The 24,748-nt window shown below is 47.4% G+C and overlaps 1 protein-coding gene across 6 annotated transcripts in view; it reads right to left on the bottom strand.

Moving 5' to 3' along the window:
* HHAT (hedgehog acyltransferase) overlaps positions 1-20,687 on the bottom strand; it is a 184,605-nt gene extending 163,918 nt beyond the window's left edge. The window contains exons 1-4 of one of the 6 annotated variants that reach the window (XM_081186026.1): positions 20,668-20,687; positions 15,764-15,921; positions 7,742-7,809; positions 1,830-1,943 (exon numbers count right to left, since the gene is read on the bottom strand). In XM_081186026.1, coding sequence (XP_081042152.1) covers positions 1,830-1,943; positions 7,742-7,809; positions 15,764-15,872 — 291 coding nt within the window. In that variant the 5' untranslated portion in view covers positions 15,873-15,921; positions 20,668-20,687. Of the gene's footprint in view, positions 1-1,829; positions 1,944-7,741; positions 7,810-15,763; positions 15,922-18,403; positions 18,684-18,767; positions 19,709-20,667 lie in introns of those variants that run through there. The other 5 variants (XM_081186024.1, XM_081186025.1, XM_081186027.1 and 2 more) reach the window with 5 other exon arrangements.
* Positions 20,688-24,748: the final 4,061 nt, after the last annotated feature.

A 24,748-nucleotide genomic window follows, 5' to 3' on the forward strand; every position in this document is an offset into this window, starting at 1 on the left:
CACTGTATGTAACAAGCGGAGATTAGAAGCACCTGCTGCAAGGGAGAGGTCTTACCTGTAATCCCAGTTCGTTACAGTACCTGTACAAAATACACGTGTCAACAGAAGCAATCAATCCAGCAGATTCCAAAGTAGCCACCAAGACCAAAGAGCTGTCCAAGGATGTCAGGGACAAGATTGTAGACCTGCACAAGGCTGGACTGGGCAAATTTAGCAGGGGATCAAATACATTTTTCCCCTCACTGTAGATTTGGAACCAACCCATTAGTCACACTTAGGTTGCGGCGCTTGGAAAAATGTCAGCACCTGCCTTTATTACAAAAACACAGTGTCGACCTGTAGCATATAACAGAGACATCTGTGGAAAGTGTGTGGTATTTAATTTCAAGCTACTGTACAACCACTCCCCCTCAAATATTTAAAATAGGAAGAAATCTTGAAGGAATAATTGAAAATAAAAGTGGCTCGCTTCTAATGAATTCCAAGCTGAGCAGTGTTGCAGGCTCTCTGTTCCATAAGATTATTAAAACTAGAGGAGAGAGAAGGGAAGAAGCCACTGAACTGTGGCACTAAAGCAGGCGAGAAAAGGGAATCCATGCATTTCTACAAGGACTGGGGAAGAAATGGGTTCATGTGGCCCGAAGGGGAACTAATTTCCCCACCTACATAAATAAGAGAGTTTTTCTTCTTCTTTTCTTTGCCTTTGCAAATGTGGTTGTTTCTGAAAGACTAAGGGCTTCTTCTTCTTCGGTTAATATTTCAAACATGCATCCAATAAAGATAAATTTATGCCTCATTTCTGCTTAAATTTTGAAGCCCTTACAAAAATTGACAGTTGCAGAGGATAGTTTTCTTCGCAGTTGGAATTGCTACAGTGGTTCTTTCTTAGCTTCAAAGAGTGGCTAAGAAACCAGCAGACACCTAGACAGGCCTCTTGAAGACTTCCAAAGAACAGCTGAAAAACATTGAATATTATCTGAAATGCTGTTCCCCTCTGCTAGGTCACACAATGTCCCTCAACTCTACTTAGAGCAGCACTGGAACATTATGTGCAGCTCTTAACCATGTCTTTTTACTGACTGAGTTGTAATTTTTGATTTATTTATTTTTAACCATTTCACATTTCAAAGTGTGTGGCTGATGTAGCACTTGCTATCCACCCCACCACCGCCATGCTTTCTTCTAGACCAGGCATAGGCAGACTTGGCCCTCCAGATGTTTTGAGACTACAATTCCCATCATCCTTGACCACTGGTCCTGTTGGCTAGGGAGGATGGGAGTTGTAGTCCCAAAACATCTGCAGGGCTGAGTTTGCCTCTGCCTGTTCTAGACCCTTCACACATTAGCCATGAGAAATGGGAGGGGCCTGTGCAGAAGTGGGGCAGCTGGGTACACTTACTCCAGGCCTCAGAGGGCTAAATTGGCAGGGGCAACCCGCTAGGGACTGGTGGCATTTTAGTCTGAGTTTATAACTTCATTCTAACAAGGCTCCCACCTCAAACGTCAGACAAACTCTACCCAGGACTGGAAAGGGCACCACATATTTAAAGGGTACTACAGCAGTGCCCCGATCCAGCCTCCGATGTTGAGTGAAGCTCTGTGCCCCTAGAGGTCACAGGAGATCTCATTGGGCAGGTATACATCCCACCTTTTAGGGTTGCTACCAGGACTGAATGGCACTGAATGGAGGCCACAGAGGCAACAAAACGCGTCTACGCTACTAGTACTGTAAAACTAGAGCTTTCTTATTCTTCTTAGAGATAATGTTGACATATTTGTTGATCCAAAGCAATTTCCAAATTAGAGCAGGTCAGCTCAAAGTCGCCTACCTTCTTCATGTAAAGGCTGGACAGCTGTGATACCGTGAGGTGACCGAAAAGAAGCCACAGGATATATCCTTTACCCCATTCCATCCAAAAATTCCATTCAAAATCCATGGGATCCTAGGCATAAATCCATCATAAAAACGGGTTTAAAGCATGAGGAGAAGACTGGAAGTACATGGTCACTGCTTGCATTTAGATTTAGGTCACAAACCAGGAGAAACCACAGCTGAAGAACTTCTGCACAGGTATCCAACTTACCGTATTTTTCGCACCATAGGGCGCACCGGACCATAGGGCGCACCCAGTTTTTAGGGTGGGAATTCAAGAAAAAAAATCTTTTTCCCCCCCGCAGCCCCAAAGAGCAGCGTACAGGCTGCACACAACCTCTCCCTGCCGGAGGGGTTGCGTGCAGCTATGGATCAAGCCAAGGCAGCGAGCGGGATGGATCCCGCTCGCTGTTTTGGCTTCCCCTTTAGCCCCGTGCAGCCTCTCCTTGGCGGAGGGGCTGCACAGGGCTTTCCTGGCTTTACTGGGAGGTGGGGGGATTCCCTCACCTCTCCCCAAAGCCCGCAGAAGCCGTGCAAACCCTTTAAAGAGATCACGGCTTCTCCTGGCTTTCCTGGGAGGCGGGGATTCCCCCACCTCCCACAAAACTGGCAGAAGTCGCGCGCCTTTTAAAGGGGCTGCACGGCTTCTCCTGGCTTTCCTGGGAGGCGGGGGGATTCCCCCACCTCCCACAAAACCGGCAGAAGTCGCGCGCCTTTTAAAAGGGCTGCACGGCTTCTCCTGGCTTTCCTGGGAGGCGGGGGATTCCCCCGCCTCCCGCAAAACCAGGCTCCCCCCCCCAGCCTTCTAACCAAGTGGGGGGACAGCGGCAAAGGCGCGCTGCGCCCCTGCCGCTGTCCCCCGAGTTTGCGGGGCTGGCGACGGGGAGGAGCAGGCTTCTCCCCCCGCCAGCCTTCTAGACAAGTCGGGGGACAGCGGCAAAGGCGCGCTGTGCCCCTGCCGCTGTCCCCCGAGTTTGCGGGGCTGGCGACGGGGAGGAGCAGGCTTCTCCCCCCGCCAGCCTTCTAGACAAGTCGGGGGACAGCGGCAAAGGCACGCTGCGCCCCTGCCGCTGTCCCCCGAGTTTGCGGGGCTGGCAACGGGGAGGAGCAGGCTTCTCCCCCCGCCAGCCTTCTAGACAAGTCGGGGGACAGCGGCAAAGGCGCGCTGCGCCTCTCCCGCTGTCTCCCGAGTTTGCGGGGCTGGCGACGGGGAGGAGCAGGCTTCTCCCCCCGCCAGCCTTCTAGCCAAGTCGGGGGACAGCGGCAAAGGCGCGCTGCGCCCCTGCCGCTGTCCCCCGTGTTTGCGGGGCTGGCGACGGGGAGGAGCAGGCTTCTCCCCCCGCCAGCCTTCTAGACAAGTCGGGGGACAGCGGCAAAGGCGCGCTGCGCCCCTGCCGCTGTCCCCCGAGTTTGCGGGGCTGGCGACGGGGAGGAGCAGGCTTCTCCCCCCGCCAGCCTTCTAGACAAGTCGGGGGACAGCGGCAAAGGCGCGCTGCGCCCCTGCCGCTGTCCCCCGAGTTTGCGGGGCTGGCGACGGGGAGGAGCAGGCTTCTCCCCCCGCCAGCCTTCTAGACAAGTCGGGGGACAGCGGCAAAGGCGCGCTGCGCCCCTGCCGCTGTCTCCCGAGTTTGCGGGGCTGGCGACGGGGAGGAGCAGGCTTCTCCCCCCGCCAGCCTTCTAGCCAAGTCGGGGGACAGCGGCAAAGGCGCGCTGCGCCCCTGCCGCTGTCCCCCGAGTTTGCGGGGCTGGCGACGGGGAGGAGCAGGCTTCTCCCCCCGCCAGCCTTCTAGCCAAGTCGGGGGACAGCGGCAAAGGCGCGCTGCGCCTCTCCCGCTGTCTCCCGAGTTTGCGGGGCTGGCGAGGGGGAGGAGCAGGCTCCCCCCCGCCAGCCTTCTAACCAAGTCGGGGGACAGCGGGAAGGGCGCACTGCGCCTCTCCCGCTGTCCCCCGAGCTTGTGGGGCTGGCGGTGGGGCTCTCCTGAAGCCTGGAGAGCGAGAGGGGTCGGTGCGCACCGACCCCTCTCGCTCTCCAGGCTTCAGTGAAAGCCTGCATTCGCACCATAGGACGCACACACATTTCCCCTTCATTTTTGGAGGGGGAAAAGTGCGTCCTATAGTGCGAAAAATACGGTAACACACAAGGGCTTTTTCTATCACTGTCCATTGAGTTGTAACTCATTGTTTTTAAATTGTAAACCACGTTTGAGTGCATTGGAAGAAAGACAGTATATAAATTTAAGTACTATACTTCCTCCCTGCTCTCTCTCTCACTCTCTCTCACTCTCTCTTCCTCCCCTGGCAATGTATCCATCACAATCTGTATGGCCACATTCGCTTTCTGAATATATTCCCAGGATGCCTGCCAAGAACAATGCCATCCTTTGCACAATGTTGATCAAAAGGAATTTCCAAATTAGAACAGAAAGCAGACAGCAATCACTGTCTGGGTGTCTGTATGAATTCATGCTGTTAAAAGCGTGGCACAGTTTTCAAGTAGGTGCTGAAGGAATTTTTCCTCCCCTTTGCTTTAGCTTGAAGACTATGAAACAACCACAAAATCTTTAGCGCCGACAAAGCGGCCGTATAACATTTCGCTGTCTGCGGTCCTCGTGAGATGACAATAGAAAAGCTGTGTGCAGCTAAATGAATACATTATGCACCACATCCTTCTCTTACAAATATATATGTACACACAATAGGCATATAGGGGCATACACATATGAACACATCCGAAAAAAAATGTTTAGGGGTACTCTCACTTTCCTACTCATATTGAAATACTGCTCCTCAATGAGGCCAAACTCAGATTCACAAAATGTTTAGGGGTATGCGTACCCCTGCATAGGTAAAGGGTAAAGGGACCCCTGATTATTAGGTCCAGTCGTGACCGACTCTCATCTCGCTTTATTTGCCGAGGGAGCCGGTGTACAGCTTCCGGGTCACGTGGCCAGCATGACTAAGCCGCTTCTGGCGAACCATAGCAGTGCATGGAAACACCGTTTACCTTCCTACTGGAGCAGTACCTATTTATTTACTTGCACTTTGTGCTTTCAAACTGCTAGGTTGGCAGGAGCAGGGACTGAGCAATGGGAGCTCACCCCTTTGTGGGGGTTCGAACCACCAACCTTCTGATTGGCAAGTCCTAGGCTCTGTGGTTTAACCCACAGCACCACCTGCGTCTCACTGCATACTCCCCCCCAAAAAGCACTGGTCGTAGGCTTAGCTGCTCTGCTGCTAAGGTTCATTGCTTGCAATTTGCTGAGCTACTCTAATACTTAAGAATCTCTATCGCCAACTGCTGAGCTCCTCAGAAGCTAGGCAGGGCGGGAACTGTTGCCGAAGCATGAGGAACAGACCAAGTCTAGGAAAAGAGCAAGCTGGGGCTGAGTCAGCAGCAAACCATGGGAAGCAAGGAGGACTAGGAAGAGAGACTGGGAGGTTGGATAGGGCAGAGAGAAAGAATGCTCCAAAAAAAAATGATGGAAGGAATTGAAGGCCGATCTGAAAGGGGAAGGGATACTGGGTGGTCAGGGAGGCCACCCAGTAGTTGGGGAGATTGGTGGGGCTCACCTGACCTCCTCCTGCTGCCTGTGTCATGTTTTCATCTTGGGAGTAAGATGGGGAGGCGAGGCAGCACCAAAGTCAGTGCAGTGGAAGCACCAGATTAGTTCTGCGGCTATGTTTGGCCCACTAGCCTTACCCCTCCCTCTCTACTTCCCAGTAAGCTGCAGGGATGAGGAGCGAAGCTCCCATACTGATTTAAAGGAAGCAGTGTGGGGAGGGACCATGGCTCAGTGGTAGAGAACGAACACACAGAGGTCCCAGATTCAATCCCTGGCATCTCCAAGTAGAGCTTCCTGTCTGAAACCCTGGTGATATGCTGCCAGTTAGAGTAGGAAATACTGACCTAGATGGGTCATAACATAAAGGTGACTTCCATGTTTTCAAACCTTTGGCCTAAGTGAAATGCCACCAGTTCCTGCAATTACTGTATTTTTCGCTCTATAAGAAGCACCCGACCATAAGACGCATCTAGTTTTAGAGGAGGAGAACAAGAAAAAAATGTTCTCTCCCTCTCTGCTTAGCGCCTCTCCAGCAAAGCGGGAGGCGAAATGGAAGGGGCTCTGCTTCTCCTGCCACTTCCATTTCTCCTCCCGCTTCGCTGAAGGGGCGCTGCGCAGAGAGGGAAAGCTTCGCAGCGGCTCTCCAGTGAGGCAAAGCCAGGAGAGCAAGAGGGATGCTCTCCTGGCTTCAGCGAAAGCAACGCGAAGCCTCCAGAGCACAGCGGGAGGAGCGCTCCTGCTGCGCTCAGGAGGCTTCAGGCGGCTATCCTTGAAGCCAGGAGAGCAAGAGGGATCTGTGCGCACCGATCCCTCTTGCTCTCCTGGCTTCAGCGAAAGCTGTGAGCCTGCATTTGCTCCATAAGATGCACATACATTTCCCCTTACTTTTTAGGAGGGGGAAAGTGTGTCTTATAGAGCGAAAAATACGGTATTTATGAACAGACATGGCATATAAGAGGCAAGGAAAAGAAGCCAACTAGTTAAAGCATTCCCTCTCAGAGTATCTGAGCATACTGTCATAGCTCTTTACATTTCCAGGGGCAACAGACCCAGGATAGATGAATATCTCATTAGAATAGGCTTACAAAATGCGTAATCAGGCCAGTCCCATCCCTTATTGCTATTCCAGCAGAAGTTGAGAAGGAATACAGTCAACAGCAGCAATATATTGCAGCAGCCTTCCGCAACCTAGTGCCCTTCACATGTTTTGGACTACAACTCCCATAGGCTCCAGCTAGCAAGGCCAATGGTCAGGGATTCTGGTAGTTGTAGTCCAACAAAATCTGGAGGCCACCAAGTTGGCAAAGCCTGCATTAAGGCTGGAGATAGGTCAGACCCTTTGTGAAACACTGCTTTGTTTGAGGAGGAATTTCCAGATTTGCTTCAAATTTCACCAGAGGTAGAAATCTAGAGATAACCAAACCCCATCCCCACGGATTTTCATTATAAAATACAGACAACGCAGCAATCCAATCTTATGCATGTTTACTCAGAAGAACGCTTCACTGAATTCAATGGCAAGTCTGCGTAAAACTGCAGACTAATTCTCTTTTGTCTCCTCTTAAAATTCTGCAGATGTTTCAGCTCTAGAAAAAAGCTACCCAAATTTGTTTCACGTTTTTGCTTTAGACTGAACATAGGTGGCATAACCAGTTAAGGTGAATTGTCAACAATATCTTCATCGTCATGACAAAAGCTTTGGGTAGGCTGGCCTAAACAATAAGGTTTCTTGTTATAGCAGGCATCAAAAACAGGAAAACAAAGATGCCTGCCTAATATTAATAATGATTGTATATACTGAATAATGCTGTGTGGTTTTTTAACTGTTGAGTTTTTAGCGTTTGTTCCACTAAACATGAAAAAGGGGAGAGGAAATCTTGTTGTTGCTTTTCCTAATAGTTTTATTTAGCTCATATGATGACAGTAGTAACAGGTGCTTGCGACATTGACTCCTGAAAGATAAGTGTGCAAGCAAATCTGAATTTGTTTGCACACTAAAGTCCACACAGCTGCACAGATCAGATCTGCAAAGTTTAATGCAGCACTTAGTTCAATTTCTCCGCCAAGCAACACAGGCCATATTAATTGGCAAGCCTAACCATGCCAACCTGACAAGCCATATGGCACAGGATAGCATTGGGGCTCCATCACAATTTGTGCCAAACTGTTCCTTCTTCATCCAGAGCGCAATTTAACACACCAGTCATCAAAGCCAATTACAGTTCACTGAAAGGCAATTCAAACTGCTTATTCCCATGCTTATTCAAATTAAAAGTAATATCTCAGCAATATTCGTTGACCTTACCTTTCTAAATCCTCCAAACAGTGAATCAGTTTCCAGCTCAAATTCTCTATCAAGTTCCTCTTCATACTCTGCCAGGAATAACAGATCATTAAATAAGAAGTTATTATCAGGAAGTAACAGAAGTTGGTTGTTTCTTATAAACAGTTCAACGTGTACATCAGTTTCTGTTACGCAACAACTGCAACCTAACCCAAATTAAAAAAATTCCTTCCAGTAGCACCTTAAAGACCAACTAAGTTAGTTCTTGGTATGAGCTTTCGTGTGCATGCACACTTCTTCAGATACACATGTGTGTATTCAGATACACAAGTGTGCATGCACACGAAAGCTCATACCAAGAACTAACTTAGTTGGTCTTTAAGGTGCTACTGGAAGGAATTTTTTTATTTTGACTATGGCAGACCAACACGGCTACCTATCTACTACTAACCCAAATTATTAAACATGAATTCCCACTAAGCCTAGTAGGGCTTATTTCCAAGTAAGCATGTATCCTTTCCTAGTAAAAAAAAACCCAAACAAAGCCATGGCTGACTTAGGAGGGCAAAAATCCATCAAGCCGTTTTGGAATAGAATGAAAGAAATGGACTGGGTTTCATCAGGGCTTAAATGCCTGAAGGTGAGAAGTTAAGAGCAGGTCTTTCAGGACCCTGGACAGAGTCTAGGAAACACAGGACTTATTTCAATGAATGCATCTTCCCAACTGAGTCAAGTGCTCCTTGAAACTGTCCACTCCAGCTCCACCCCTTTGCTGAGAATTGTGGAGCCTTAAAGGAGTAGCGCTTTGGAGCAGAATCTAGCACGTTCCAGGCATTCATGCAAGGCACCTGTGCTCAAAGGATGGAGCCTTTGATCCAGTCTCAGGGGGTCTCAGGATCAGTGGGAGTGTTGAGGCTCAATGGCCTGCTCCTCAGACAGCCACCCTGGCACCTCAGCCTCTGTGTCATCACTGGAGCACGGCAACATGCTTAGGCTGAAAATGGAGCTATTACAGATTGTGTTTCTATGTCAGAGGGAGCCAGCTGTCAGATTCAGTCATCACCAGCAACTCCATCTTAGTCACCCACAGCCCTACCAAATTTTAAAGCAAGGTGTGGTGTAGAAAAGCCTTGTATTGACTTTCCTAGAGGTGAGGATGGGCACAACATTTCACATCCCCGCCACAACCTGACGACTTCCACTTGCTGAAATACTTAGTGCTAGTTAAAAGAGACAAGGAGTCAAAATGCTAACAGGCCAATGATGCCAAGCCTTCATTCTATAGACATTTTTACTAAATAGTGGAAAGGTGCAAAATGAAACCAAGATCTTTCATCAGAAGTGGCCACTCACTGTGCGACCATTAGACTCAGAAAGGAGTAACAATCAGTTTGACCAGGGCTTAAAATTCATTGCACATCTTTTAAAAATAAATAAATGCTATTTTAGTTCTACTGCATAGCATCACAGAAAACCCATGTTTAAAAGCATTGAAGTAAGTAGTTCCTTTCTAACGATGCATGTCTATTTTGGTTTATTGCATTATCACTTAAATTTACACATAAAAGCCAGACTAATTAGATTTTTGTAATATTCAGCAGCATTCATATTCCATCCTTCTACTGTAAAACCAATGTTCAGGGTGGCCCACAGCATACTAGCAATAGTCAAAAAAGCATGTGAGCGCTGTGCTAGATAGTCAATGTCTTCAATTTCACAGAATGTGTAACAGTGACCTACTGAATTGATCAGATAGCTTATTCACAGAAAAAGTGACAAATATAGGCAAAAGGAGCATCAATAATAAATGTGAGTGGTAGGTAGCAGTGAAGCAATAGTTGAGAGTTCAGCCTGTAAGGTTATCAAAAGCAGAATTCCCTTCCAACTTTTCCACCCACGGGCTTTCCAATTAATTTTCTCTCTCCCTTGCATACCCAGCAACTTCTGTTACAGATCCACATCCAGTTCCTGGGCTTCCTTCACAGCTTGCTGGCGTTTCAAATAAATGCAGATTTAACCTGAATTTAATCAGTCAATTAATTAATCTGTTAAAAGCCAGATCTGCTAACAATTAACAACAGCCTTAAGACGTGTGGGTGGGTGTACGTTGCTATTGCCCTTGCACAACTATTGGCCACTCAGAGCAAAATTTTCAACATGTATAATCCACTGAATATCAAATGCACTCTTGCCCACAATTTATCCCCAACAAAAGCCTGTCAAGTCCTATTTTGGAGTCACACGGAAGAGAGACTGCCTCAGAGGTTCAAACAGTTAACTTTGCTTAGCTGAAGGGGGAAGAAAAAAGCTCTGCGAGTGAGGAGCCAAACGCTTGATTTATCACCTTTGCTTTTCTGAGGGGGATTCTTAATTTCTACCTGAAGAAATTCATCTCTCAACAGAATGAGTTTTTGCTCTCACTTTGTGACACCCAAGATAAATCTCAAGGGAAAGCGTCATCTTCTCTGAGGGATTTTTGCTGCTTCTTTTTCCTTTTTTCCCTGGTCAACCTACAGACCCTCTTAATCCGGCACCACTGACCTTGCAGAGAGCAACCCCAAAAATGTAGACTAAGAAGTATTTTATTCAATAGACGCAGAACTTTAATGAGTTACTTTGGAGATTATTTAATGGCACGTGAGGCTTTATCGCTGGCTGCCTCCAAAGCATGATTAAAAGGTGCTTCTGCTAGACACAGATAGGGCAGCGCAGGCAGAAATCAAAGGTTTAAAAGAGGAGTGAGGAACCTTTGGCGCTCCAGATACTGCTCAACTACAACTCCCATCAGCCCTAGCGCTAATGTGAACATGCCCATAATTCATTTTCAAAGCATCACTTCTCCAACATTATGCTACCAACTGCTAGGGTCAGAACAGCCTGCAGATTAGTGGCAGAAATGAGTATGCACAAATGCCTACTGACAAAGATGGTGCCATGATTGAACTGTACAACAGACATAGATAACTGTATCGACTATTTGTGGGCAGAAGGCGGCGGGGGGCAGGGGGAACAAACTCACAATCAGAGTCATTTGGGGTTCTCAGGTCCATCCTCAGCCTATGGGACACTTAGGGCAGGCAAAAGAAAGAAACATCAGGGAAATATCAGGCGGATTAGCCATTCTTTTCCCAACTCCTTCTGAGGTTCAAAGCGAGTATTAATAACAACACCAGCAGCAACATGTGTTTACCACCCCATACCCACAGGTCTCAGGGTGGTTCACAAGATAAAATCACAATATAAGAATGTAAAATACACAATAAAAACAAAAACAAGAAGAACCCAACTATCTCCCACCCTCCTCAGAATCTCCTGTTCTCACTCAGTCTTTTGATCAGGATAACCAGCAAATGTCTGCTCACACTGTCCTTCATGAACGGTGTGTGCTTTGTCCCATCTTATTTTGCATCCCCTGCATAACATTTTCTTCCTGCTTTACTCTGGCAGAGTCTACTGCATGCTCATCCACTTAAAGATGGCTATTTGCTGATTCTAAACCTGCCTATTAAGTACAGTTATCAAGTCTGCTGCTCAAGGTTGCCCTACAGCAGACACACTCTTCAACCCTCTCTACCTGGTCTAGCCTTCCTGCAAAATTTTTTCCTGTACCACTACATACTTTACTTCCAAGTAAGAATCTCTCTCCGCATGTGTCAGGCAGAAACCTGGAAACAATGAATGTTTTTTATATAAGCATGTATATAAGCATGCCCAATCAGCATCCTCCAATCTCTGGGACCAAAGTGACAAAATGCTGCCCTAGCACTGGAGGCTGGGGAGGACTTGGATCAGCCAAGGGAGGATGTGGCAGTGCCCGAACAAGAGCCTGAGGGTGCAGTCTTGCCACCTAGAGCCAGGTGCCACCTCTGCAGATGGAAGCAGCAGACCGACGTGGCCAGACAGAGCACACATTTGCAATCCCATCATTCCTGCAAGGTGAGCAAGTGTCATGAGTGAACATGCCACACCTTGTCTTTAAAAGCTCGGCGGGTGCGGTAAGGAAGCCTGTTGGGACATCTTCCTTACTTCTATCCAGTTGCGATCTTACCCTGCTCATGAACCATGACTTGTGAGCCCTGTATCTGCTGCTGAGTCTGTACCACTACATACTTTACTTCCAAGTAAGAATCTCTCTCTGCATGTGTCGGGCAGAAACCTGGACACAATGAATGTTTTTTATATAAGCATGTACCTTAAACAAACCTTGCTTTATTTTTATAGTCATTTTCGGTATATAAAGACAGAATGCAGCACTGAAAAAATGAGTGCAAAAGTTGAAGAATCTATGTCTGCTTGCCCTAATCACAACATGCAAGATAGGGATTGCATTTCCAACATTTGCAAAGACTGTTTTGCTATCTCCCCCTAGTGGGGGAAAAATAAGCATGGCAATTTACTTCGAGTCAAAGTAAAAATGTTTCGCCACAAACAAAGGTTGTGTATTCTTTTTATATATACATTAAAATATCCAAGGCACATCTGAATGAAGCCATCAAATTGCCAGATTCAGAAAGCTCAACAAGGAAGAGGAACACTTAATATATTGAGCATATACATGAATGATTCACACGCGGAATGCTCATATCTCATGTGCATGTGTGCAAGGAGAGAGGATATCTGGACAAGAGAAGAGCGTTATCCAACCCACTGAAACTGATAGGAACGTAGGTACAGTATATGTGTTTATGGAACAGCAGCAGTTTGCACTGCTAGCCTCATTGGAAATAAAAGGAGAATTATGTTGTTAGTGACTTGTTCCCAATAATGGAAACTGCCTTTAAAAAGAGATCAGTCACCCAACAGAGCGCTTCGCTGGCATCCATCTGCCTCAGGAGACAATGGAGTGTGTCTCCGGGGGTGAAGTCAAACTACGGCATTAGCAGCACCAAAGTGACCTCCCCAGGATGCAAGTCTAGGCAGTGTGGTTGGGCTGCCCAGACAAGGCCACCACCCTCCATCAGCCTCACTGATGTGGTCCAAAGGAAAGCAGAGCGATACGTTTGGCACCAGCTTGGCTGCAGGAGTTGACAGAAGGAGGCACCATTCAACTGTCTTAGGGACTCCACTCTGTATTTGTGTAGGGTTTTACTCCTTAGACTTTTCTTCTCCTGAAGATGTCCCACAAGGCAGTGGAGGTTTAGAATCAGAGTTTTCCTTCTCCTTCCCAAATTGACAAGCATTGTCTGCCCCTCACATCCCTCCACAGCACATGCAGAAACCGCATTCTTGACCATTGGATCCACTATGGGTCTCGTCCGCTCAATCCACCAGAGCCTGTCTTCTGATGCAGGGGAAGTCCCTAACCCACTAAGGGTTTGAGGCCCACTGACTACCCTCACCTGGTTTAGCCGGTCAGGTGAAGCCATTTCCCAGGGTGTGGCCACAATTGCATGCTGGCAGCTTCTAGGACCGGTAGTGATGTATGGAAGTGAGAGCTGGACCATAAAGAAGGCTGATCACCAAAGAATTGATGCTTTTGAATTCTGGTGCTGGAGGAGACTCTTGAGAGTCCCATGGACTGCAAGAAGATCAAACCTCTCCATTCTTAGGGAAATCAGCCCTGAGTGCTCACTGGAAGGACAGATCCTGAAGCTGAGGCTCCAATACTTTGGCCACCTCATGAGAAGAGAAGACTCCCTGGAAAGATTGGGGGCACAAGGAGAAGGGGACGACAGAGGACGAGATGGTTGGATAGTGTTCGCGAAGCTACCAGCATGAGTTTGACCAAACTGCGGGAGGCAGTGGAAGACAGGAGTGCCTGGCGTGCTCTGGTCCATGGGGTCACGAAGAGTCGGACACGACTAAACGACTAAACAACAACAACAACAAAGCTTCTAGGAGTCACCCGCAATTCAGAACAGACAACACGCAAAAAGGCCTGTGACACACTTGAGAACCATGGACACAGCAGTAAGACATGTTCAACAGGAACAGAAACACCACAAGACAAACACCTGTGTCTTCCCCCTAAGTACATACTGATGGGTAGGAACTCCACACCCAACTGATAAATTGAGACAGCAAAGCATCCTTCCTTCTGTTCTTAAGCAACATATCCCATTGAGAGGGAGAAAAGGTCCACACTTCCAATAAAAAGTGCTATCAAACATTCTCCGACAACTGTGACTTTCAACAGGTATGCATTTTAATGCTATGAGAGAATCAGGGAAAACTGACGTACTTATGCCAGAAGCACGAGGAGGAGAAAGGACTTGTTGGTTGCATTAATTTCAAAGGTGATATCTAGTTGCAGCAGTCCACAGCCATTCTGCAAGCGGGGGACCTTGTTCTTAACATAATGCAATAGCCAAATGCAAAAGCTGTGTTGCCCTTGGGAAAGGTGCCGAGCAACGCTGAGCGCAACTGCTGTTATTGCACTCAGTAACACTCTTGTTCTGCAGCTGCCAGCGCAACAGCTATTGTTATGCCTGTGCAACGTCAGCTCTCAAAATTATTGTGCTGAATTATGTTCAATCTCACCCCAAAGCACCAAGTCTGCTTTGAAGACTATTCTTAAAATATATTTATAGAAACCTAACATTCAACAGATATTAGCAAGGTGGGTTCTATGCTCAAGGTGTAAACATTAACATAGATAAAGCACATACACCATGCAACTGAGGCACGCAGAGTACACAAGACCAACCTTTTCACAGTGTGTGCAATTTACCAGTAGAATTCACTGGCACACAATGAGTATAACACAATGCTGAAGCAACGGCTGCAAAATTAATGGGAAACCAGACATCAAACTGGAAATTGACAAAAACAGAAATGATCAACAAGGACTGGGGCAGTCTGCTAGTGTCACATGCTGTTAAATACTCTTGCTGAAGTAGCAGGAACAGACAACTTCCTCTGAAAATGGAAATGGCTACACACCCATCAGAAACTCATCACTCTGAGCTTCTAATAATCCAATCGCTTTACAGCTAGGAGACCACCCCAACCTCAGACGCACAAGCTGATATCAATGTAGCCCCTAAGGAATGGCCTTCATCTTTTACTTCTTCCTTGGATGGCTCCCTCCTTCCTCAAGACCTTCACTTTCCATTAAAGGAGTTATCATCCTGAGAGTGGGGTGCATCCCCAAATCCCTCAGTACACAGAGCTCTCTGAAACTCTTAGCTTCTGCAAGTAAGCTACCTTGGCCAGGAGGTGCTCAACATGCCTGTCTGCTTAATTATTTGCCTGAGCCCTTGTGAAAATATAGTGGTACCTTGGTTCTCAAACTTAATCCATTCCGAAACTGTTCGAACACCAAGGCATGGCTTCTGATTGGCTGCAGGAGGTTCCTGCAACCAAGTGGAAGCCGCGCCGGACATTCAGCTTCCGAAAAACGTTCACAAACCGGAACACTTACTTCCAGGTTTGTGGCATTCAGGAGCCAAAAAGTACGAGTACCAAGGCGTTCGAGAACCAAGGTACGATTGTACAAATTAACCAAGTGGTAAAGTATGTGATAGGTAATAAAAAAAAAGGACTTAACCAGACCAGAAGCTATACACAGTGGCATATTATGATCCAAGTAAACAGTTTCGTACAAAATGTTAATGCCACTTCTCAAGGGTTAAACCATTAAGCAAATGAATTTAAGTCACAAACATCCATAGCTCTCCATCACGCAAGAAAAATACTCTTGTTAGGAAAATGAAAACAAATTTCCATTGTTACCCATTTGAAAACACATTAGTGGGCTAACCTTCAGATTTACGTCGTCTTTTCCTTTTACAAAGTAAATGTCAACTGACTGCTTCTAGTGGTCCCTGACTAGCTGAAGTACAAACCTTGAATTACGCTTTCATTAAAAGGAGATGGACAGCTTGTGTACCTTCCACCTGGCTCCGCTGCCGCTCTCGGCTCACACAAAGGAAGGGTACCCGCAAGCTCCGGGCAAAAAGCCTTTGTAGGGGGCCCTGCTGGGAGCTGTTACAAAGTACTCCATTAAAGACATACTATTTAAGTCAATACATTGTGAACTACAAAAGCAAAAAATAAAAATAATAAGTACCTAACGAGAATGAGCCTGAAATAGAGCCTTACCTCGAGAGGCTTGGAAGACTTCATAAAAGGAATAAAAATGAAAGCCGAAGGAAACGAACAGGTAAAGAGACAGCTCCCATACCGGCAGCAGTCCGAATTGTAATGGCATTTTTCAGGGTTCCCGAAACCTAGGAGGACAACATCCTGGTAGATAGGGCCTGCAAAACAAGAAGATAATTTTATGAATTTTTAAAAGTAGATCCAGAGGAGTCTCCAGGATAGGGCAGAACAACAGTTCTATGTGGAAGATAATATTCATCCGAACTGTCAATCATGAGCAATGGCAACTGCATTATTATAGAACAGTCCAGTTCAGGACCAAATGCACACAGAACATGAGTTGCCAGTGTGGCACTCACAGCTGTGCGTGTTGCCCTCAGAGGCCTTTCCAGGCAACCACAGAGTCCCATCCACCTACCCCTCCCACTGCTGAAAGAAGCCTTCTTCAGCCTCGTTGAAGCATGGAGAAGGGTTTCGAGGGGAGCATGGTGTTACCAGCACGCGACGGCCCTTCCCCTAAAGGAGAGAAGCCTGTTAGCATCTCTCTGTTTGCACCAGGGGGGATGGGGTTCGTGGGTTCTTTGCTTGTGTCTCAGGGCTTGCAAAGAAGCAAGGTCAGCATGGCAGGCAGGCGCTTCAGCCATTGTTCACCATGAATAGAATCCTGCACTGAAAATGATTTTCAGGTCAGTGTTCTGTAGAACGAAATAATGAACGGACAAGCAGAAAAATGTATCATTCTCAGTGCTGTTTTTCTAGGGAAAAGGTGCCAGAACTCACCATGAACACCTCCCTCTTGCGGTACCAGCAAGTTCTGGCTAAAAAAGGACCCTGATTCATTCCCATTTTATACCATCCCCCCCTCCCCAAGGACACAAAAGCTGTATGGATATGTTCCCATAAGGGATGGGCTGTAGCTCAGTGTCAGAGAAACCTGCCTTGAATGCAAAAAGCCCCAGGTTCAATCCCCAGTATCTCCAGGTAAGGCTGGAGGGAAACCCTGGAAAGCCGCTGCCGGTCAGTATAGACCTGGGATGGCCAGGGATGATGGGAGCTGCACTGCAGCAACATCTGGAGTAGACACTACAGAGTTAGATGAACCACTGGTCTGGCTTGGCGAAAGGGAGATGCCTATGTTATCCCTATGAGTACAGTGGTGCCCCGCAAGACGAATGCCTCGCAAGACAAAAAACTCGCTAGACGAAAGAGTTTTCCGTTTTGGAGGTGCTTCGCAAAACAAATTTCCTATGGGCTTGCTTCGCAAGACGACAATGTCTTGCGAGTTCCTGCTGGTTTTTTTTCCTTCCCCCCCCCCTTTTTCTAAGCCGCTAAGCCGCTTATCAGCTGATCCGATCAGCAGATAAGCCGCTAAAAGCCGCTAAAAGCCGCTAATAGTGCTAATAGCGCTAATCCGCTAATCCGTCAATGGGCTTGCTTCGCAAGACGAAAAAACCGCTAGACGAAGAGAATCACAGAACGGATTCTTTTCGCCTTGCGAGGCACCACTGTAGTTTCTCTTCCAGGCACTGACCACCTCCAGGCCCAGCTAACTTCACCAAAGTTGCTACATGATACACCTTGAAACTATGCCATTGGAGTCAGGGCAGCAATGGTGGCCAACCATGACAAATTCCATTTGCTATTCTTAAAATCCATGGCTGTTTGGTTTGCTACAGCTCTTGCGGGAGCAAGGAGGGGGCAGGTGATGTTCTTTTGCCACACTGCTGCCCTGTGGCATTTTTGGAAAATGATGCAATGGGAAGGGAAAAGGCCATGGGAAGAGACTTTTTGTTGTTGTTCCTGCCTCCCCCTGTTTTCCTACAGGATTAGTTCACCTCCTCAGATATTCCCCAAAATGTTTCTACCTATACAGATTGTTAGTTGTGGGAGGGAGAAGTTAAGCTGGACACTGACCGAGAACACTATTTTATAAATATATGTCATCCCAGAAAGGTTTGCCAACTTTTCTGTTCAAACCATTCTGGAACCTCAAGTTGAGTAGCTCTGAGCATGTGCAGAGTATCTTCCATCTAAGGAAGGTATCTTCAACCATTACAGAACCAGGACCCACTTTTAACCCAAACATGCTTTTGGGGACCCATCTGCTAATCTTTTGCCTTATATTTGCCAGGTGGCAGTGCATTTTGGAGCAGCCTGCAATCCACTAGCGGTGCCGACCCAACAGTTGAAGAAAACATACAAAAAGCTTTCTAAAAAGTGTACCTAACATCTTCAAACAGAACGAAGTGCTCCTCCTCAAAAAAAACCATGGTGTTTTCGAAACCACACTGTAGAGGAATAGCTAAAAACACCAGCCGCATGAATTCCTTTGGGATTGTTATCATTTTCTGACAACTAGGAATGAGAGTGAAATTCTGGCCAGTTGATAAACCTAATCTCAGATCCGCAAGACTGGAAGCCATTCAGCAGGCACTCAGGAGCCTTATCAAAATTTTGCAACGTACTGTATTACAGGAAAGTCCACTGTTTGGGGTTTTTTTGCACAACAACCTTACAGCGCAAACTTAAGCCTCACTTGAGTTCAACGCTACTTATTCCCAAGTAAGTATGTAATATAATTGCGGCCCCACACGTTTATTTTAGCCGGGACTTTTGTGGCTCGGGCGCGCCTGCTCGGACCTCTATGTGTTGAACTGTGCTTGCAGGACTCCTCTGCCCATGCCCAGAGGCAACATGTTCTTGCGCATCTTTGCGCGCGCAACCCTCCTGCGACCGTCAAGCGGAGCTCCGGGGCAGGACGCTTTCGGAGTCCCCTCCCGCTCCCAGGGTCCTCAGACAAAGTTTTCCGCGACAGGAATTTCCTTCCCGCTTGCAACATGCATGCATTGGTCTTCTGCACCCGGGGCGAGACGCTCCTCGACTTGCTCGGCGCCTCCCTCCCGCCCAGCTCCCGGCGCAGGGGGCGGACCTCCACTCCCCGCCTTGACGGTTTGTAGCAACGAATGGCTCGCGGAGCCGCGCGGAACAAATCAAAAGCACCGACCTGCGGCGGAGCGCGGCTCCATGCGCGGCCCGGGCGTCCCTCCCCATTTCCGGCTCCGGCCCCGGCCAGGCGCGCACTCGCTCCGCCCCTTCTGCGGAGAGCTATGGGACGCGCGCGCTCTGGGCCCGGTGCGCGTGGCTTGCAACATTCAGGATCAGCTTGCGAGACCGTGGGGCTGTTTACTCGAGTGTAAGCCTCGCGGAGCGCAATAGGGTGGGTTGGTTTCCTTCCTTCCTTCCCTGCGCACAGATCAACTTTGGAATGACGAGGCAAGCTGACCTTTTTGCGAGCTTTTCTTTAGCAACTGGTGTGTTTTTTAATGAAACGGGGAAGAAGCTAAAAGCTGGCTGCAGCAAATTTAAAAAATGGATCCCCCAAGATGCCCCTACAAGGCCAGCATCAGATCACAGTTCCGGCCTTTTCCAGTGCCACCGTGGCACGAAAATAGGAATCTGCAGCTTGCATAGTTTTTGCATGGGAAATGCGTGTCAAAAGCACACTTCTCATCTAGCCCGGTGGACTGGATCTTACAAATAGGGATCTGAATCTGATTTGATGGTGGTTTGGGTGGTGCCCTATGTAAACATGCAGTTTCAGTAAGATCTCGTTTTATTTGCTGGAACCAGCTTTTACCCATGTCCATAAAGCTTGTTTTCTCTCTCTTCCATCCTTCCCCTGAAAAATCCCACACGCAGACGTCGCTCATCATCTAGCCCAATATTTTTTCGGTATATAAATGTCTTAAATAAAATAAATACATCAAGTCTGGGAGAGGGGTGGTTTTGGTTTAAGAAGCACCACATTAAAATGTGAGGTGCATCTGTCCCCATCATTATTGACTTTCATGAGCAATTTTAAAACGTTCCTGTTTACCCAGTTATTTGATGACTGAAGAGCACTGTGCCTGACAACCCTAAGATCACTGGATGAGAAAATGGTTTTGGAATGTTTTAACTCTTGGGAAAGCTTTTTTAAAAAATAAAATAATCATTTTGTTGTGGAAATGTTTGCTACCCTGGGTTCTTCCCGGGAGGCAGGGTGGGATATTAATTAAATAAATATAACATGCAATAAAAACAAAATTCTTCCGCATTCCTAGTGACCAAGCAGCTCAGGGTGTCTGAATCTTGGGGGGGGGGGGGTAGAGAGATGCAAGAGTTTCTTCCCTTCTTCTATAACCCCACTGTGGGGACACCAGAACCTTAGCTGGGACAAACAAGCAGACACTGACAAACATGAGGTACCAATAGTTACCCTGGTATTTGTTTTAGTAAAATAGCACAACTGCTACAGCAGGGGTCAGCAAACTTTTTCCGCAGGGGGCTGGTCCACTGTCCCTCAGACCTTGTGAGGGGGCCAGACTATATTGGGGGGGGGATGAACGAATTCCTATGCCCCACAAATAATCCAGAGATGCATTTTAAATAAAAGGACACATTCTACTCATGTCAAAACACACCGATTCCCAGACCTTCTGCAGGCCGGATTGAGAAGGTGATTGGACTGGATCCAGCCCCCTGGGCCTTAGTTTGCCCACCCATATGCTAGAGAGTCAGAACAGCCGCCAAATGATATATACAGTAACTTCTATTGTGCTGCATTTTCCTTTACTTAGAAGAGGATGGCAGTTATTGAACAAGGAGCCCACTGGGTGGCAGCAGACTACAACGAGTGTTATGTGCAAAAGTCCTGTTCTTTCCCAGATTAAGCAGCGCTGCTGTAATAACAGGGACACGCCGTCAGCTGATATGTTTGGGAAGGAATCGCTGGGAGGGAAAACCATGCATATTTATTATACTGATGTCAGCCACCATTCTGCTATAGGTAAAAAGGCACTGTCAAGTTAAGTAGGTCAGTACATTGATCAACCCTGACAGTGATCGCATCTGGAAGAGCTTACTGTCTTGGTCTCTCAAGGTGGAATACGTCTTCCGTAGCTGCTCAGCCTGGGTTCGCGCCCCCCCCCCCACCTCTGGAAGAAAGAGAAAACAAGTGACAAGTTTCCTGGAGCCTTCGTTTATTAGGCTACCTCTAAGTCAGTTTGCATACATCATGCCAAGTCTCTCTCTCTCTCTCTCTCTCTCTCTCTCTCTCTCTCTCACACACACACACACACACACACACACATTTTTCCATGCATCCAAGCTGCAGCATTTACAATTTGGGCAAATGCAGTGCTTCTCCCACAGGGATGCTTTGAGGGATTTGTTCTTTGCAAATTGTGATTATGAACTGACCTGATCCGAATCTCCCAGGCTAAGGTGCCATTGTCCTTCAGATTTCACACTTGGGGTGTGGTTCCTGACTCAAAAAAAACAACAACTCAAAAGGTACAAATATGTTCACAAGCATGCATATTTTAGAACAAGTATGTTCAGCGTTGCAAATTGAGAAAATACTTTCTCGAGAATACATATTTAAATCTGAATTTTAATACAAGCAATTTTTATTATTATTTTAAAAAATGCAGATTAATGGAGAAACAAGATGGAACAGATTTCTGACTGGACAGATGTGAAATTGACATGGACCAGAAATAAACAGAGCCACTGCCTTTTTTCAGGGGGCACCTCTTTTTTGTTGTTGTTAAAACATGTGGCACTTACTGTAACAACTCCATGGTGAGTACCAGCACCAATTTTTCTAGAAAAAAAGCACTGAACAGAGCCATCCATTTCCTGCACCCAGAGACTGCATGTATTGCTATTAGAGTGCATGTATTGCTATTCCAACTCTATGATTCTATGATTCTAGAGGCTTGTAGTCCAAGATGTGTCTGACTATTTCAAATCAATATGCAACAGGAGCCTTTTATTATGTCCAAAATTCTTGGTTATGTACAGGCTTTTCTGTACTTACTATCTCTTTCAGCTACTTTTGATTTATTTGGCTTCCTCCTCCCTCCCTTTTCTGCCTGCTATCTTTAGGTCAGGGCCGAGGCTTTTCCTGGACTACAACTTTAAGAACTGTATGAAATGCAGGAATTCAACACAAGAAGTTTTTCTGGGCACAGAAACACAGCAATAGGGAACGCCTCAAGGGATGGTTTTTCTGCCTGTTGTTAATGCTTCAAAGGTGTAGAGCCCTGCAAGTGCGGTGGGTGGGAATCCGACAAATCAAAAACATACCTGCACATAGGCGAATATTGCAGAGAAACTAGAAAGACTAGTTCTGTCTATATCTGTAAGCAAATTATGTATTTTTAGTAACTTATAGAGTAAGAGCATTGTTGTTACTCGTGAGAAACTAGGCTAGGGGGAATGAAGTGGGGAAGGGCGTTCCTCTCCCCCCCCCCACTTTAAACTCTGCTCAGAATCTTGAAAATCGCTAAAGAACAAGTTAAAGGTGGGAGAAAAGAACATAAAAAAGGTGTGGTATTTGCCGAAAGAGCCAAGTGAGCGATTTCAACAGCCAAGTTAAATATGATGCAGTCAAGGCTGACATGCACTTCCTTTCAGAGCTCCCAAGTGTAGGGCTGTGAATTCCGAGAGGAAAATACGCAACCTCGTCCCACTCTGCGCCTCCCCAGCCAACCGTTCCTTGTTTGCCTTGGCCGAGTCTGGGGCTAGCCTTTCACTCACTGGTCTGGTTTCGAGGACAATTGCCTCTCTGCAACGGATATCATTCTCCAGCTCTCAGCTTGGTTGCCTGTGAATGGAGCATTTATTTTCATTGACTCACAGGACTGAACGGATGCCGAGAATATATTTGAGGACTTCTACAAACGAGTGGAAAAGCACACAGCCTTTACCGGGCACAGAACCCACTGGCCTGACTTCTCTTTCAAGCCAGCAGTGTTCCTCCTCTTTTGCAGCAGAGGAGCTAAGGCAGAGCTCGGGGATGGGTGGGTAATGTAAGCTGGGTAAGGGTCTTATTACGTGCAGGGCTCCCGAGGATTTAGAAAATGAGCTGAAGACAAAAGTGAAACATCTGGTTAGCATCATTGTGTAGCTGAGCAGCTGATTTGGGGAGGCTTGCTAGAAACCGTGGCTGTTTCATCTTACACATGCCATGTAATCAGGCTGCACAAAGGACTCTGAAAATATATGGATCTGAACATCTGGGGCTGTTTTCCTTGCGCTGCTCCCTTCCCTAGCAAAAAACCATTTTGTCTTTCATTAAAGGGGAGCTGCCTGTTCACAAGACATAGGAACCTGCCTTCTACAAGGCTAGACCATAATTGCCCATCCAGTCCAGTATGGTCAGGGATCAGCAAACTTACCGTGCCTCGGGCCGGTGTCTCCAGCACCAATCACGCAGTGGGCCGGAGGGCGGGGGAGCACGTGCCCATATGTGTGTGCACACTCTATTTCCGGCGCACTTCCGGGTCGGAGGAGCACCGAAAATAGCTTGTGCACATGTGCGCGGGTCTCCTCCAACCCGGGTGTGCACTGGAAATAACGCTTGCACATGAGCAAATAACGCTTGTGCATGCGCAAATAATGCTTGCACATGCGCACAAGCTATTTCCAGTGCTCCTCCGACCTGGGAATGGGCAGCCACGCAGTGCAGGGCCAGTATGAGTGGGTGGCGGCAGCAGGTAGCGGGAGGCACCGCGGGCCGGATAAACAAGTCCCTCGGGCCTTATCTGGCCTGTGGGCCTTAGTTTGGGGACGCCTAGTCTATCCTGACTGGCAGTGGCTTGCTCTCCTGGGTATCAGGCAGTCCTGGGATAGCTCAGTCAGTAGAGCATGAGACTCTTAATCTCAGGGTCGTGGGTTCAAGCCCCACATTGGGTGAAAGATTCCTGCATTGCAGGGGGTTGGACTAGATGACCCCTGTGGTCCCTTCCAACTCTACAATTCTATGACTTTCCCATCTCTTGCTACCCAGTCCTATTGTTTAACTGGAGATGTCCAGACCGAATCCAGGGCCTTCTGCAAAGCATGTCCTCTGCTTCTGAGCTATGGTCTTTTCTTCTTTAGTTGCAGCAAAAAGTAAAGATGTGTCATAAATTAAATAGCTCCAATAGACACACACACGTATTCTCTCTGTCTGAATATTCCACCCTATTGTGGTTTCTAATGAAGTGCAATGTGCACAGGTAGAAGGAGGGTGGAGGGAGGATGTTTGGTGATGTCAGGAGCTGCTGGAATGTGTGTGTGTGTGTGTGTGTGTGTGTGTTGCAGTCTTCTTGGTGACTTCGCCCACCCAGGCTCTCCTAATCTTTCTAGGGAGGGAGGAGAGAGGTATCAAAGACTTCCTTTGCCAGCTACGCCTTGCTTGAGCAACATGGTCTCCCTGAGCTCTTGCATGTTTTGAGTTTCTGGTGTTCCTCCTTGGGCCTGACTCCTGGCCTGTTCTTCTCTGGTCCTGCCCCCCCCCCCTTAGTCCTGATTGTTCATTGGTTCTCTTTCAGAGTTCAGAGCTCATCCACACCCAGTGCTGAGTGGTCTGCTAGGGTTCCTGGGACACAGCCCTCCCAAGGAGAAGGCCATGCAATTCTTAAAAAAAAAATCTCGGAGTGGGACACTTTCTGTCCCCACACATTTTATACTTCTACTTGAACTCAGAGAAGTTCTGCAAACATTTCTGTTCTCTGGTGGATCAGGTCTCTGCAACACTTAAAAGGTAAAGGTACCCCTGACCGTTAGGTCCAGTCACGGACGACTCTGGGGTTGCGGTGCTCATCTTGCTCTATAGGCCAAGGGAGTTGGCATTTGTCTGCAGACAGTTTTTCCGGGTCATGTGGCCAGCATGACTAAGCAATTTCTGGCAAACCAGAGCAGTGCACGGAAACACCGTTTACCTTCCTGCCAGAGTGGTACCTATTTATCTACTTACACTTTGACGTGCTTTCGAACTGCTAGGTTGGCAGGAGCAGGGACCGAGCAACGGGAACTCACCCTGTCGCAGGGATTCGAACCGCCAACCTTCTGATCAGCAAGGCCTAGGCTCTGTGGTTTAGACCACAGCACCACCCGCGTCACTTAGCTCATCCTAATCCAGGCATAGGCAAACTCGGCCCTCCAGATGTTTTG

The sequence above is a fragment of the Podarcis bocagei genome, assembly GCF_964188305.1.
Source record: "Podarcis bocagei genome assembly, chromosome: 3".
Lineage (NCBI taxonomy): Eukaryota > Metazoa > Chordata > Lepidosauria > Squamata > Lacertidae > Podarcis > Podarcis bocagei.